This window comes from Capsicum annuum, chromosome 9 (genome assembly GCF_002878395.1).
Source record: "Capsicum annuum cultivar UCD-10X-F1 chromosome 9, UCD10Xv1.1, whole genome shotgun sequence".
NCBI lineage: Eukaryota > Viridiplantae > Streptophyta > Magnoliopsida > Solanales > Solanaceae > Capsicum > Capsicum annuum.
Genome location: NC_061119.1, coordinates 208,620,159 through 208,636,716, shown reverse-complemented (window position 1 = coordinate 208,636,716; position 16,558 = coordinate 208,620,159). Strand labels below are relative to the sequence as shown.

The window sequence follows — 16,558 nt, the reverse complement described above, 5'->3', positions numbered from 1 at the left end:
TAATAATAATAATAATAATAATAATAACAATATTTTAATAAAATTTTCATCTTAATAACGTTTTATTAATAACGTTTTAATAACGGTAATTTAATATACTACTATTACTGCCCTTAATAACGTTTTCTTAATAACGTAAATTTAATAATGTGTTAATAATGTTAATTTAATATACTACTACTGCCTTTAGCAACCTTTTATTAATAACATTTTAATAGCGTTAATTTAATATACTACTACTGCTGCCCTTAATAACGTTTTATTAATAACGTTTTAGTAACGTTAATTTAATAACGTTTTAATAACGTTAATTTAATAACATTTTATTAAAACTATAATTTTTTTATTTATTATTAGTATAGTTTCATCTTTGAGCTTAAAATAAGGAAAAAATAATAGTGAAAAGCCATTCAAATATATAAAAAGGAATTAGTAAGGGCATAATAGTCATTTTACTCTTTTTTTACTGTTGGAATGCTCAAATTTTTAGCCCAATACGCCCAGTTTTGCGTGTACAACATGTGTTTTGCCACATAAGATCGGAGGTCATATTTGTGTAGTTTTGAATAGTTAAAGATCATATTTGTGCACTATCAAAGTTTAAGGTCAAAGTTATAATTTGATGTCAAGTTTACGGTCATATATTTATGTATTATGAAAAAAAAAAAAATAGAAGAACAAATCACTTTCTAGAGAGAATTATAATGATTCGTTTTTTCTTTTGTAATTTTCTTTGTTCACAAATTATGCACATATATAAAACATTAACAACTTATGGTATGATTTGGGCATTGTTACGCCACTTACATTAGCACAATAAACAATAAGCTACATTATTCCTTGAGGACCAAATTGCATCCTGTATATTTTAGTTGTGTTTTAATGGTAATAGGACATTTCTGCGGTATTCTGCCAAACCCCACAATGGAAATATATTTCTGTATGCTGCATAATGTAACATGCAATTCTTCATGAATACTCCAGTTATTTCCTGCACATATTTATGAAGTGAAACACATGTCAGATAAGAGCAATATTTAGACAAAACTGGTTTTAGTAATCTCTTTCTTTTTTACATATTATTTTGCCAGTTTGAAAGAGCTTGTGTCATATATTAATTGATGAGATAATGGTGACACACCTGACGTATCACTTTTTTGCGAGAACTGTCAAATGATTGCATTTCCCACTTAAACTATCACCAACTATTTAGCAAAACACAAAGCTGACTAGGCCAAGTATTTGAATACAATCACCAAAAGGCGAGTGATAACTTATTGCCGATTTAAAACTTCGTACACATGACAACTGACTCATTAATTTCGAAAAGTATTTTGATAAATAGTTGATGATGCAAACACCTGATAGCTCAGATAGGAAATTCACAAAAAAGTGATTCTTTAGGTATATCTTTGACCATTATCTCATAATTTGTTAAAAGTTTTCAATTAATTCCTTTAATTATTCATGTGGAGTGCCATTTGGCACTATTTTTAAACAAAAAAAGAGAGTGTACATGACGCACCATTAGATACTAGTCAAAGTGTGTTTTGATAAATAGTTGGTATAGTTCAAGTAGGAAACACAAATATCTGATAATTCCGGTAGGAAACTCACACAAAAAAAAAGCAATACTTCATGTGTGTTTTGATAAATAATTGGTGATAGTTTAGGTAGGAAAAACAAACATCTCATAGTTCAGGTCAAAAACTCAAAAAGTAGTTCAGGTCAGAAACTCAAAAAGTGATACTTCAAGTGTATTTCGATAAATAGTTGGTGATAATTCAGGTAGGAAACACTAGTTCAGGTAAGAAACTTACAAAAAGTGATACTTCAGCTATATTTTGATAAATAGTTGGTGATAGTTCGGGTAGGAAACGCAAACAACTTATAGTTCAGGTAAGAAACTTACAAAAAAAAGGGGATATTTCAGGTGTGTTTTTGACCATTCAATCAAATACGACCAGTTTCTAAATGAATCACCCATGTCTGCTTCGTTTAAATCGAGTCTATTTCATACCAATACATAACAACTTGTTCTTTTAACGGTAGGAGAATCGTTTTCTTTGCTTAGCTTGTAATTTGCAGATAAATTACCTGTTGTGGGAAGTCACCATCTTTCATCTGAGAATTAATCAACAGCCTTGCCGCACGATGGAGAGGCCTTGAGTCTATATCAACCTGTCCAAGTAGGAAAGTTGGTAAAGAACTTTTTTAAATAAATTACAACATTTACTAATAGTTACAAGGAATTAACCTGGCCGGAATGAATCAATCCCATCAATGCCCAGGCAGTTTGTACAAGATTTGAGTTATCTGTTTCAAGCTCTCTGTATACCTATTTGATCAAATACAAAACTGAGCAACATAGCAAGCACAAATTGAGACGTGCATATTGTTACAGTTGTTTACGTAGCACTTTTGCTTTTGCACTACCTTGTCAGGACAAGAACGGTAACTTTCTCCCCAGCCACCATCAGACCTTTGTTTTCGTAACAGAAATTCAACGCCTTTACAAACTGCTGCGGAGTTGCGGTAACTCTTGCCTGCTGCAGCAAGCCCTCCAAGAGCAAACCAGGAGGCATATGTGAAGCACACACCCCAGTTACCATACCTGTTAATATGATTACTTGTGTCATATGTATCGATACAGTGGAAAGTTCAAGGGCTCGCAAAAGAAATATATATCATATACCATGAACCGTCAGGCTTTTGTACATCTTCAATATATTTAACAGCGTTATGAATGAAATCATCGATCTCTTTGGTTCTGTGTCCAGGGCATAGCTTCTTAAACAGAACAAGTGCTTGGATTGATGAGCCAGTGCACTCAACATACCTGGATTGACATGTAATCAGTATGACGCAATAAAATGGAGACTAAGGCCACATTGGTTGTGGAATAGATTAGTGGTTTGCTTATATGAACTTGGGCAACCTCCCCTCACGAGCTAGCTTATGGGAACGGTTAGGCCCAAGTGTATCTTTACACGGTATCAGAGTTAGGTCCATCCCTGTTTGAACTCCCGGTCCACGCTCAAGTAGGGCCTGGCATGTAGGCGGGCGTTAGAGTACCACTATGGTAGGGTAATCGACTGGTGGTTTGCTTATATCAACTTGGGCAATCCTCCCCTCATGACCGAGCTTTTGGGGATGCATTAGGCCCGAATGTCATATCCTTATCGGGAAAAAAGCTAAAGGAAAAGAGAAAAAACAGAGAGAACATCTTACTCATGCTCAATGACAATGTCCGCCAAAAATTCAGCAGGATTGAGCAACTGTCAGTGAATAAAACAGAACCAAGAAAGTTAAAATATTCAGGTTTTGGATCACTATAGAAGGAAGTTGAAGATTTTTAACAACCTGGAGAGTAAGCAGATGGATAAAATTCCTATATCGTGAATCTCAACTCAAACAATTATTTTACTTACTTCTATATACTCTGAGGACCCAGCAGGCTCCCATGCTGCTAATCCCCCATTTTTGCTCTGCAATTTTATTTAAAATGGATCTTAGTATTGCTACAAAGATTCAAATGACGACTGCCATGCATTGGACTATTCGGTGTAAGATATAGGTTTCTCTTGGATTTTTTGTATAAGCGACAGACAACCAAACAAACTAATGACCAATGATTTTAGGACACGTTTTGCAGTTTTTACCTGTAAGGAAAGAATAATATTCACCGAGTCATACAGTCGTGCAGGTTCCATTGCCTCACCAACTAATTCAGAAGGCATTGTAGAGAAGAGAAGACAACACTAGAGAAACAAAATTAAGAAGATATCAGGCAAATTTACTAGCAGTATTATCTTACTAATTTTCAGTAACTACAAGAAGTTGGAATCTTGTTTCATCGAATGGTTAGATACCCTTAATGCTTCGGCAGTAGTATCAGATACTTGCCATCCATGATCTTGATCTGAAAAAGTCCATGATCCTTTTGAGATATGCCGATACATTGCTTTAAAATCACCAGAAGGATTGTCCTTCACCTAGCAAGAAGTTACTTACATTAATAACGTCCATATTTTGAAGAGCTCATTTTGTAGGGCTGTTATGCTCATGATTTAATATCCAACCTGAGATTTTTTCATAAAATCATGTCCTTTTCTAAGAGTATCTGATATCTCATCATTCATCTTACTGGCCAGTAGTGCTTGAATAGCAAAACTAGTATCCCATGCTTGACTACCGAAACTCTGCAATACAACAACGAATACTCGTCAATTTCAGTAAAAAATGTTTTGTCATTTCAGAATAGGATGATTTTTTCAAACATGAATCAAGTGTAAAACAGATCCTATTTTTCAACCCATTACGATTTGTGAAATAGTATGATTTCCATGTTTACAAAAAATAATTCATATCTACCAACCTGCATTTTCATCCCATCTTCAGCTACCCATAAAAAATCTGGAATCCGAGCAAGATGCTTTTTGAAATAATCGCCGTTGGGATCCTCAGCCCAACATGCAAGCATGAAAAATACCTACACCATCCAAGTGTTACATCAATTGAATTCATTAACAAAATGTCAGTAATTCAGTTATCTGGTAAAAACGAATTCATTTCCATACTTTTTCTACATTTCCGATGGTGATGTATCGACTATTCTCGTCTTCATAGTGTATGTGTTTCATGGTGACTTCAAGAGCTTTATTTCTCAGCTTGTTGAAAGGCCAACGAGTCAATAGAGGCTCGGTACATATGTAGAGACTGTCCCACATCAAATTTTGAACCCATGGATGAGGGCAATAGAGATCCTCCTGCGGCGTTTGTGTTTGAGAATTTGTTGAAGATGGTATCATTTAGACACAAATTTCAACCAAGGACTCGTTTGGTCCGTAGACAAAGTTAAACAGGGATAATAATATCAAATCTTATGTCGAGATTATTTTTCTGATCTCAGTGACTACCGTTAATAGTCATACCTTTGCACATAAATGGCGTACTTTTTTCCAGTTAATTTCATTGTACGGTTGATCATACAACTCTTCCCTCAATTTCAAAATGAGAGGTGTGATTGGACCAACAAATCTTTTCCCGTAGAGATAAGACATTGACATGTAGACCATTCGACAGTGACACCATATTTTTGCTGCATTTAGAAAAAGAGTCAAAGTACTTACTATATATATATATATATATATATGGAGACCTAATAGAGAATGACATCCATAGGAATTCCTGAGAATTAATATCTATAATAAAATGAACTGACAATTTTAGGATGTGTACGCATAAGCAATAAAAAAAAATGACCAACCTGGACTAATGGGAAAAAAAGATGGAAGAATCCAAAACTCAGGTGGCATTGGATTGATTCCTAACCACTCAAAAACTCCAAGAATCTGAATAAAAGACGGAGGATTTATCAAAAACAAGAAGGCATAAACATGACACTACAAGTGTAACGGTCCAACTGGTAGTTTTTAAGTTATAGGACCCCCATTCCCCTATCTGAGACTTCCAGTAGCTCCATTTACTAATTTATGATTTGAGTGTATGGATAGAATGACTCCCAAGAGCCGGGAGTGTTTCAAATCATTAAGCTTAAACTAGAAGCCTAAAGTTAGGAGAGTTGATCAACGCAAACTTTTTGAGTAAACCAGCTTAGATTCTTGGTTTGAAGGTTCCAATAGTTTTGTATGATGATTTTGGACTTGTATGTGTGCTCGTATAGTGACCCTAAGGGCTGAGGTAATTCGACAGCATTGGAAGTGATTTTGTAGCTGCAAATTTTCTGGCAAATGCCGGTTTTGCGTTAAGGTGGTTGGCTATGGGTTATGATTACTATGTTAGTTTCGTCTCGTCACTTGTGACATCTAGATACTGGTCTTGTCGAATTCTGATTTGTCTTAAAGATTTAGGCACGTTCAAGGATGAACGTCTTTCTAAGTAATGACTAATGTGATGACCCGATCATTTTTAGCTTAGAAGTCTGAATCGTGTTCCGAGTCTTCTCGTAACTCGGAAGAGATATTTGGAACCTTTCTGCAAAATTTGGTTAGATTTCGAGGCGGTTAGGGTGGTTTTAGATGCATTCCGCTTATATAGCACTTTCAAGACAAAAATAACGATCCTGACCCCTCATTTTGTGCGTATGTGGTCTAAATGGTAAGTGAATGGATGTTTACGTCCCCATCACTAGTTGTGACTCATAGAAACTAGTTTCATCCAATTACGAATTTGTTTGATACTGTTAGCTTCTTCTTCTTGATATGAGCATAACATCATACTTGTTTAGTTGTGTAGAATTCATTATCGCATAGTTGATCACGCTAAGGTGGTGCCTGACATGTGGTTTCTACTATGTTAGTAAGATCAGGTAAGTTGAGATGGTCGTTGCAATGTTGAGGATAGTAAGAAGACACCTACGCTCCGAAGATGGGTAACATGAAGTTGATATAAAAGCATAAAACAAAGTAACCATATAAAAGGAAAGCAGATGAATTGGAACTACTAATGCAGCACAAGTGTAAATGTTTGATAATGGAGAATGATATGATTTAATGAGTTCAACTCCTACACAAACCATAAAAAAGAATTTTTGCAGAATCAGGTCACCTAAATGTTAACTTTACAAGTCCAGAGGCGTGTATGTACTGTATAACTAATTAGTTCATAAAGCCTAGAGATTCAATACTAGAATTTAAGAATTAAATTTTGAATCTATACATGCAAAAGTATTATGGGCTCAATGATAAGAACCTAAAGGTTGAACTCATCAAATTCAATTCCTGTATCTACTCTGACAGATTAATAATCACTGATTGTGTTAACATTTTGTACACTACCAGTGTAAATAACTTAAATCTTACTTTGATATATGGTCTTCTAAAAAGTTACAAGGGTAACTAGTCATACCGAGAGATATGTTTTTCCCCATGAAGGAATTGCAGTGACACTACCATGATCAAGTATCCATTTCCTTCCTCTGGCGCAGGCATTGTTTTCACCGCCATCTGGTCCTTCTCCAAAGATCCGCATGCATATGTAACTAAGAGCTGTACATAACATAGTACTGTGACCTTCTATATGCAGACCCCATCCACCATCTTCATTCTGCATAATGCAGAATGTTGTTAGTAATCTAGAAGTAAATCGGAAAATGAGTTTAACTTCTCAGCACTCACAATATATACAGTCTATAGTAAGCTTAATTTAGGAACATAAAAACGCAATAATAACTTATTATAGCTGATCAAAGCACATCAATCGATTCTTTATACTCAGCGTGTATAATTTAAGAGTAATAGATCATATTTGGGTTTACCACTTTCTTCAGAGAAGTGGAGTAAGTTGGAATGTCACCAGCTGACTGATAAGATCACTAACAGGATTACAAAGGATTCTGCAAAACATTTCTCATATACTGGGAGGCAACAAATTATTGAAGTGTTGTTTTCCATTCATAACTTCTGGGGAGCTGTTTTTATTCTCCCTCGGAGTGTTTTGAAATAAGTTGACAGACTAGGTAGGGAATGTTTATGGGGAGGTGATGAGGAAAAGAAGGCAATCTCTCTAGTTTCTTTGGGGTGGTGTGTATTCCAAAGAAATTTGGAGGCTTAAATAACAAAGGCTGCAATACTTGAAATGTAGCCTCAGCTGGTAAACTGTTGCGGCAATTATCAGAGAAGCAAGATTCTATGTGGGTGAAAATGGGTCCAGGGACTGTATATAAAGGCTGTCAACACCGTATGGATTCTCTACTGATTGCAGTTGGTATTGGAAGAAGATTTAACTCACTTAAAGCTGTCATGAGCAGTTGGTACATTAAAGGTATGTACACATTGACCTCTAGGGGGGAGATATTCCATTACCAGAGGCTATAATGTACTCAAGGGAACTTATACTAGATGGAAAATAGACGATATGATACGGATTACTGTAGCTCAACCCACACATATACTTATGGCTAGCCCGTGCAGAGGAGGTTCTAACCGAGGACAGGCTTATACATTTGAACATCCCAGTTGACAATGATGAATGTTGCTTATGTGATGCAATAGATAGCAGAAACTCCATTTGTTTGATGTTAGTTGACCAAGCAACTATGTAATGGTCTCTCTAACTGGATGGGTATTCAACTCCAAGTCGGTGATATGACGAGTGTTTTGGAGGCTATCAGAAGGAAACATTGTAAACAATTCAAAAAGGAGATTTTGACAGCTCTCTAGAGAGCAACTATCTACCAAAGATGGAGGGCAAGAAAAATGACCACACTGTAAGCATCAATGTACACAGTGAGACATTGTTGGCACTGATAAAGAAGGAAATTGCTGATAGACTAGGTATTCCTAAGGCATAATACATATAAAGACATCAAAACTTGACCTCAAAGGGAAAGTAAGCACTCCAACTTTGAGTATGCACATCTAGACACCTCAACTCGTCTCGATTGTGTTGGTTCAACACTCCAACTTACAAAATCATCATCCAGACACCTCCAAAATATATGTGTCATGTCAGTGTCTATTGTCCATGAGACATGGTGGATATGAGTTGGTGTGCTTAGTTGTTAGGTTAGACCAAGTTGAGGTGTCTAAATGTACACTCTCAAAATTGGAGGACTTACTTGCTGGCAAAGGCAAAGTTTGAGTATCTATTATGTATTAAGCTTGTTCTTAAACTGACCAGAAGAGATCATAGATGATTTTCTTTTCTCATGGGGCAATTTTTCCTCACAGAACCCTTCCTAAAATGTAGTTGTTGAGACCGATGTACTAAAACTCAGAAGGGCACGACCACAAGAGTATTATATGCAACCTTAGCTTGCATTTTTGCAAGAGGTTATTTCTAAGACTTGAACCTGTCCCCTTCTGGTCACATGTACACAACTTTACCAATTACTCCAACGCTCACTTCATATTCATATAGAATTTGCAAAGTATATTTTGATAGAATAATATTCTAAATTGCAAAGTAAATTACCTGGTGACAGTATATATAGCGAAGAATTTCCTTACGATGTTCAGTCGAGAATACAGTATTAAGATGCCCGGTGATATACATACAGATAACCTGAATTTTGGGTCCCCAAGAAAATGATCATACCATTAGCTTTACCATAATTAAAAGAGTTAAATAATCAAAAACACACCTAAAGTATATTTTCATATCTGAACTATCAGGTGTCAGGTGTGTCAGTTTCATAGTAAACTATCATCAATTATTTATCAAAACACACATAAACTATTAATTGTTCATTTTTCCTACTTGATAATTCAGGTACTAAGCTCAAACAATTAATAGTTGAGCTATATTTTGATGAATAATTGGTGATCGTTTAGTAGAAAGTGACACAGCTGATAGTTCAGATATGAAAATAAAAAATTGAGATACTTTAGGTGTGTTTTTCACCTTACTTAAAATTCTAAAAAAAAAAAAAAAAAAAAATCTTACCAAAGGAGGAAGAAAGAAGAGAGCACCAGCATTTTCAGCAGGCCAATGTCCATCACTAGCTTGTAATGCTGAGAAAAAATGAACTGCTCTACGCAGTGCAGTTGTTGCAACTTCATGGCTAATTTCTTCACCTTCATCTACTTTTACTGATGGAATATTCTGTTTGAAATTCTTCTCTCTGAGAAACTGCAGACAAGTTTGTATTTCTGTTATGTACCAATTGTCCAACATTGAAAAAAATAGAGAAATGTTAATGGGTTTATAGGCCAAATGAATCTCCCATCAATTAGACTAGTCTTTTGAATTGGACTTTACCGTTTGATTTATAACATTGGTCATTGCATTGAGAGTCCCATGCGTGGGCTCATGACTCGGAATGGTGGTCTGGACCCAAGAGGGATGCCAACTGTGACCAACGAGGTCGTTGGTTCTCAAGCGAAGACGACTGTTATGTACCAATTCATTGGAAAAAATTGAGAAGTGCTAATGGGTTACTAGTCTTTTGGATTGGGCTCTCTCATTTGATTTAAAACAATTTCCCGATTCATACGAGCTTCTATTTCATTTATATATGATTTATTATTTATTCTACTATTTGAATTCTGAAATATTGACTTTCATTGTTATTGATATTTGGATTTCTATGTTTCGTTTCGAATCCTTTCTTGTTGTTGTTGAAAGCATGTGGTGGTCGATCTCTTGACGAACTCGAATATGAGTTTGTTTGAGATTTTGTTGGAGTTTTATGTTTGATACAAAAGTTCTCAACGGAACTTAGCTTTATGAGTTGTTTTGAAATTAAATTTTGACACCAAGTTGAAAATCCACCAATAGAACATAAGATTCAAGCTCGATGCAAACTGGTCCATGAGTTTTTGGAAACTTTTTATGAGTTCAAATCTAGAATTTAAGATTATCACAAGAAAAAGAGTTGGAATTATTTTCTAAGAGCCACATGGCAGTTTTCTAATATGTCACTGAAATATGCCACTGAAATATCAGAAATGGTTTATTTAAGTTATTCGTTAAAAGTTGGGCTTATTCATGTCATCGCCGTTATAAAATCGGTTCATCCATGCCATTACTTTTTAACGGTGGTTTTCTAAAAACTGTTTTGCCACGTGGCCTCTTATTGGAGGTCCATGTCATTTTTTATTTTTTATTTTTTATTTTTGATCCATTTAAAAGAATCCACCCGCACCCAATCTCTCACCTTAACCCACTTTAATATTACTCTTAATTCTGACCCTAGATTTGAAAACACCCTACGTACCTGATAGCCAAGTCCCAACTCCGTGCGTAGCTTTTGACATGTGCGCAAAGAATTTTTAACTCAATTTTAGCTATGTTTTTTACTCCAAACTAGTCCAATCACCTACAATCTTTTTCAAATTTTTTACATATCTTGACGGGTCGTGTTGCTTAAAAAAGAATTATATTCAGAGAAATTGATTCGAACAATTTTCAAATAATTCTTAGCTTAGTCGTCCTATTCAGGCAAATCATTCTGCTAAGCAAAGTGATTTCATTTAATGTAGATTCATATCAGAGAATTTAATGATGGCTCAAGAGATATATAGTAAAAGGGATCATTAAACAAAACAGTAGAGGAAATATCTTAATATAGTGAGATATGGCCAAGGAAATCTCGTAATAAAGTTAGATATCATCAAGTTTATGACAAAGTATTTCGGCGCACGGAGGAAAAGTTGAAGAAAAATGATGTTTTAAGTCGCTTTAGAGATCACAGTGCTTTTAGAACTGATGCAAAGTGGTGGATGATATATCGGTTTGATAGTGAAATCCACATACTGTGGGGGCGGGGGTTGTGGAGGGGGGGGGGTAGGCTTCAATCCAGCTCTTCTAAAAGGTGAGCTTAATTGATCTCAATATGTAGTTCAATCGATTCATAAAAAAAATTATTAATTTTGTTATATATATATATATGTGTGTGTGTGTTCGATATATAATCATAATAATTAATATAAAAATATTATTTGATAATTAAAAATTATAAAAAAGAAACGATGGAATTCAAACTTGGTAAGATGGATCGGTTAGATTATGTCTCATTATTTAATTCATTTTGAAATTTATCTCATTCCAAATATATAACTTTTGAGCAAGTTAATGATCTATATATTTATTAACTCAACACATTTTGATCTATTTAAATTGATACTCCACATCATGTTCAACTCTTAAATAAATGATATCTGATGCTCATATATGATCCTCCCCAGTCCACCTCTTTCCCGCCGCCAGAAAGGAAAAACAACATTATGATCGTTAATATGGTCATGTTCGCCTAATATTTGAAGTTTGAACCATGCAGAATGAAGACGTGAAAAAGGGATTACTGCAAATTTCTTGCATGCATGCATGCATGTATCCTTGTGTTTTGAGATTCCATGTTTCAATTTGACTTTTTAACATCCATAGTTCAAATCTTGAGCGTTAAAACTTTTTAATTTTAATAGTAAGTAACATAAAATTTTAAGTTATTTTCTTAGAAAAAAATGAAATTTACATAGTTACGTTAGAAATTAAGTAAAAAAAATGTTATTTGTTGACAATAATTGACAATTCGAAATAAAAGGTGTATGAAAAATCGCAGTCAAATTAAAGAAAAACTTATTTGACTCACATAAATTGAGATGGAGGGTTAGGTAAAAATCAAAGTCGTACATATAAGTTGTGAATGTATTATGCAACTTTACCAAGTCAAAAGCTACGCACGGAGTTGGGACTTTGAAAACACCCTATGCTCTACGTCTCGTCCATGTTAAAGAGTATAAAGGTTATCAAATAGCCAAGTCCACGAAATAATTAAGACTACCAATAATTCAATTATACAACTTATAATCCAAATTTTGAAGGGATTTTTAGGTATTCTTCCTAATTAAAAGTTTGGGTCCTTCATGTATATGGTATTCTCTTCGTCCTAAATTATGTGATGATGTTCGAATTTCAAGAGTCAAAATAAATTAGTTTTTAATCACAATTTATTCATTTGTCATTTTAAATTATTAATTATTCTAACCTATATTATTTTAAACGTATTATTCAAGTATGTAAATTTCATGTTCGAAGACTAAATGATTATATATATATTCAAATCTAGGGTCAAAATTAAAAGTAATATTAAAGTGAGTTAAGGTGATAGGTTGGGTACGGGTGCATTCTTTTTAATGGATCAAAACTAAAAAAAAAAAAATGACGTGGACCTCTAATAAGAGGCCACGTGGCAAAAAAGTTTTTTAAAAAACCAACATTAAAATGTAATGGCATGGATGAACCGATTTTATAACGGCCATGGCATGAATGAGCCAAACTTTTAACGGATGCCATTAATGAGTCATTTCTGATAGTTCAGTAGCATATTTCAACCTTTTCCCATTAAAAAATAAGATTTTTTTTAATTCAAACAATGAAAGTCCATTAGAAAAGAAGGGCAAATGGCTCTATCTGTTGGGTGGCGAGGATACATATGAGGCACCTTTTAAAAGAGATGTTCGACATGGATCGTTTATTCTGATAGTGAGTTTAAAGACATCCACTACTTTAAAAATGTATAAAATTATTGTTCCTGTTCTTCTATTTAATCTTACAAGAAGAATCAATTCTTTAATTCTAATTTTCATCATTTAGGATACTGTATTTCAAAATCTTTTTTATGAAAAAAAAAAAATGAAAGAGAAAAAAATGAAAATAGTTATCGACCTGCATTCGCCAAAGAAGATCGCTACTTGGCTTAACTTTATGACGATTTTTCCGAAATTGTTGACGGGCCTCTTCAATCTCGGCCCATTCTTCTACCGTTCCAGCATTTGGGTCGAACTCCCACGTTTGTCGTCCAACGTAATTGTTTGTGCTGTATAAATACGGCCCATCTTTTCCTTCTGCAATCTTCAACTTCCACATTCTCAATATCTTCTTATGCCTGCGAGGCTTCAAGTTTAATGATATCAATGAGCATTTCTCACACAATATGGTTATGAGTTTAAACTATTTAAGGGCGGTTATGAGTTTAAACTATTTAAGGGCGGGGACGCAGGGCTTAGAGGCGTATTCAGAATTTTGTGAGGATGGATGCATTATTATGGAATCACTTCGAATGTGGACTCACACATCTATATTTAAATATTTTTAGAGAAAAACAACACTATTATATATGATCTAAGGAGAGGACCATGGTTTCACGTGAACTCGATGACCCCCACCTAGATACGTCCCTGGGCCAGACCTACAATACATGAAAGATGATCAATTGTATGTTCTCGTAAAAATTTATATGTATCCTTTTTGTTTCAATTTATGTGATACTCTTCTAAGTCTTCTTTATTAGTCGGTCTTAAAAATAATGATATATTTCAACATTTAGTAATAATTTAAGTTCAAACTTTCAATTTTACCCATAATGAGATTATTTATAGCGACACAGATATATATGACTTATTTTAGATCATAAATTTTAAAAATTTCATTTTTTCTTAAACTCAACATATAGTCAAACACCTTACATAAATTGAAAGAGGGAAAGTACTATACATATGTAGACAAAAAGCCATATTTTTCAGTTTATATGTTTTCTATCACTTTTTTTTTTCCAACTTACAACATTCTTATAGAGTATTCAGGCATATTAACTGATTTCTAAACAGAATTATAAGTACAAGTTTAAGCAATAGTTATTAATTTTTGTTGAACCTAAAACTATGATTGATGCTACATTGCCCTTGCATGTAGTGTTAAAATTACTTTTCATATAGTTATGTACTCTCTATTTTAAAAAGAACGACCTATTTCAATTTGATATATAATTTAAGAATAAAAAAATAAATTTTGTGGGTCCAAATGAAAGTTATGTCAAATGTACCAAAAATTTCTTTACTCTTTTGTTCTTAAACATGTCAAGTGAAAAGTTGAAATTAAAGTGTTACTAAAAAAAGAATTATTTTTTTAAACAAACTAAAGGAAAAAAAAGGTCATTCTTTATTATAGGGAAAAATATGCGAAAAATATTTTTACTTAAGCGAAATTTGCAGTTACACACCCTAAACTTTGCGGGGGTCCTATGACCCTCTAGACTATTTTTTACCGTATTTAATTGGCATATATTTATCTCTTATCAGACATTTTTTTTCTTATGCAATATGTGCGTGAAATACATAAAAAAAGAATTATATTTTAAAACAAACTAAAGAAAAAAAAAGTCATTCTTTATTATAGGGAAAAATATGCTAAAAATACCTTCACTTAAGAGAAATTTACAGTTACGGACCCTGAACTTTGCGTGGGTCCTATGACCCCGTAGATTATTTTTTATCGTATTTAACTGATATATATTTGTCTCTTATCAAATATTTTTTCCTTATGCGCTCAATATACGTAAAATACATGCAATGGTCCAAGTATCAAATATATATCAATTAAATACAGTAAAAATAATTTATACGGAAGGAAGGAGCATATTATAAAGATTGCACCAACCCTTTTCATCAAAACCAAAAGAAACCATCATGCAAGTATTAAAGATGAAGTGACCTCAAAAGTGTTTTTTTTTTAGTAAAAAAAAAAAAAGAGAGAGAGAGAGAGAGCGCAATGACTCACCAAGACCAAGTTTGGTAGGCTAAGAGAGAAAGAAATTATGATTGTGTGGAAAAAGTGAGAGATCTATGCAACTATTTATACAAAAAAGTGAGTGTCTAGTTTTTTCTTCTTTTGTCATTATGATAGATGAATTAATTTGCCGTCCACTGCCCTAGTAATTAACACGGAAAAAATAGGGATAGTTTCTATTATTATTTAAAATTATATCCAACCAAAATAATTATAAAAAATTTCTTTTTACTCAAAATAGTTGTCTCTTTTCTGATACATCTAAAAAAAAAAAACCCACCCACAACTCCATATTTTGGCACAAATCAAGCCCAAAAATCAGAAAATATATTCCACAATTTTCTCAACTCACCCATTTTGAATTGCCACCATGTTCTCATCTTCACCTTCTACTTCAATATTCAAGTTACAATTTCCATTAAATTTCTTTTGAATTTTCACCTTGTTCTCATCTACTAAATTAAATCTAACAACTCCATCTTTTTACCGTTAACTTTCTTTTTTAATTTCCACAATTTCATTATCATGTTGAGTGAAGTAGTTGTTGGAAATGGTAACACCAGTAGTCCATGAATAACGTTAACAAGTCTATCAGTGCAACGTGCATGATAGCAATGATCGATCCAAATATTCGACGATGCAAATATATCAACCATTAACTTTCTTTTTTAATTTTCACCATTTCATTATGATATGAAAGATATTAATTTAAGTGAAGATCGATTAAAATATCAAAATGACCCGGCTATGATAAAGAAGTTATCGATTATTGCATCTGTAAAGAGGAAAAAGTAAGTTACAAAAAATCAATTTTCGTGACAATGCGTGCGTTCTGATACATCATAAATTTTTACATGTGATTTTTGTTTCTTTATAGATATGATACATTCAATATACTGCATCTGATACATTTAATATATGACATTTGATTCATAGATTATTCAAGGGTAATGCTTTATGATACATAATACAACATATATGTGATTATGATTCAGTTTTATACTTGATACATGTAATATACTTATTATGATACATAGATCTAATTTTGTGGAAATTTTAGATTTATATGATACATTCTGAAAATTGAATGTGAGTTTTAGTTTGTTTTACACCTGATACATTAAACATTATGAGTATGATACATAAGTATGAGATATATCATTATTTTTGATACATAGTAAATGTTGAAGTTGATTTCTATTGTTTTTTTCATCCGATACATTCAACTTTATTTGAACTTATTTATGTCTCAAAAATAATTTCAAATGTTTTAACTGAAGTTTCTGCCATGGATGACATCTCCAACAAATTAACAAAGCTCAATCAATTATTGTTGCGTTAGAAGAAGAACTCAGAAAAATCGACGCTTTCAAATGTGAACTGCCTGACTTCCATACCTTCCTATTCGATCAAAACCTTTTTCAGTGAAAATCACATTCCTTTCTATCCTAACTTTGAAGTTAGGAGTAAAATAATGTTATATGATTTTCTTTCTAATTTGGAAATCTATGTTAATAGAAATTCTCGT

General features: G+C 33.3%; 1 protein-coding gene across 7 annotated transcripts; it reads right to left on the bottom strand.

Moving 5' to 3' along the window:
• Positions 1 to 690: 690 nt before the first annotated feature.
• LOC107841776 (beta-amyrin synthase) lies at positions 691 to 15,150 on the bottom strand. Of its 7 annotated transcripts, XM_047396489.1 has the most exons (20): positions 15,022 to 15,051; positions 13,601 to 13,654; positions 13,132 to 13,351; positions 9,409 to 9,594; positions 8,938 to 9,027; positions 6,871 to 7,068; positions 5,270 to 5,354; positions 4,935 to 5,101; positions 4,581 to 4,769; positions 4,379 to 4,492; positions 4,083 to 4,202; positions 3,873 to 3,995; positions 3,663 to 3,761; positions 3,432 to 3,488; positions 3,232 to 3,278; positions 2,696 to 2,839; positions 2,437 to 2,614; positions 2,258 to 2,338; positions 2,098 to 2,181; positions 691 to 991 (listed from the first exon to the last, which is right to left on the bottom strand). In XM_047396489.1, exons 3-20 carry the CDS (start codon positions 13,330 to 13,332, stop codon positions 869 to 871), a joined length of 2,286 nt encoding a protein of 761 aa, XP_047252445.1. In that variant the 5' UTR covers positions 13,333 to 13,351; positions 13,601 to 13,654; positions 15,022 to 15,051; the 3' UTR covers positions 691 to 868. The 7 variants fall into 7 exon arrangements, with proteins under 7 accessions (XP_047252445.1, XP_047252443.1, XP_047252444.1 ...); XM_047396487.1 differs by lacking the exon at positions 13,601 to 13,654 and having other exon boundaries at positions 13,132 to 13,359; positions 15,022 to 15,150; XM_047396488.1 differs by lacking the exon at positions 13,601 to 13,654 and having other exon boundaries at positions 15,022 to 15,089.
• Positions 15,151 to 16,558: the final 1,408 nt, after the last annotated feature.

Coding starts and splice junctions, on each gene's coding strand:
- LOC107841776 (XM_047396486.1), bottom strand. Junction 9,595..13,131: donor ATCTTCTTTGGCGAATGCAG/GTCGATAACTAT, acceptor ACTTGTCTGCAG/TTTCTCAGAGAGAAGAATTT. Junction 3,996..4,082: donor ATTTTATGAAAAAATCTCAG/GTTGGATATTAA, acceptor ACTTCTTGCTAG/GTGAAGGACAATCCTTCTGG.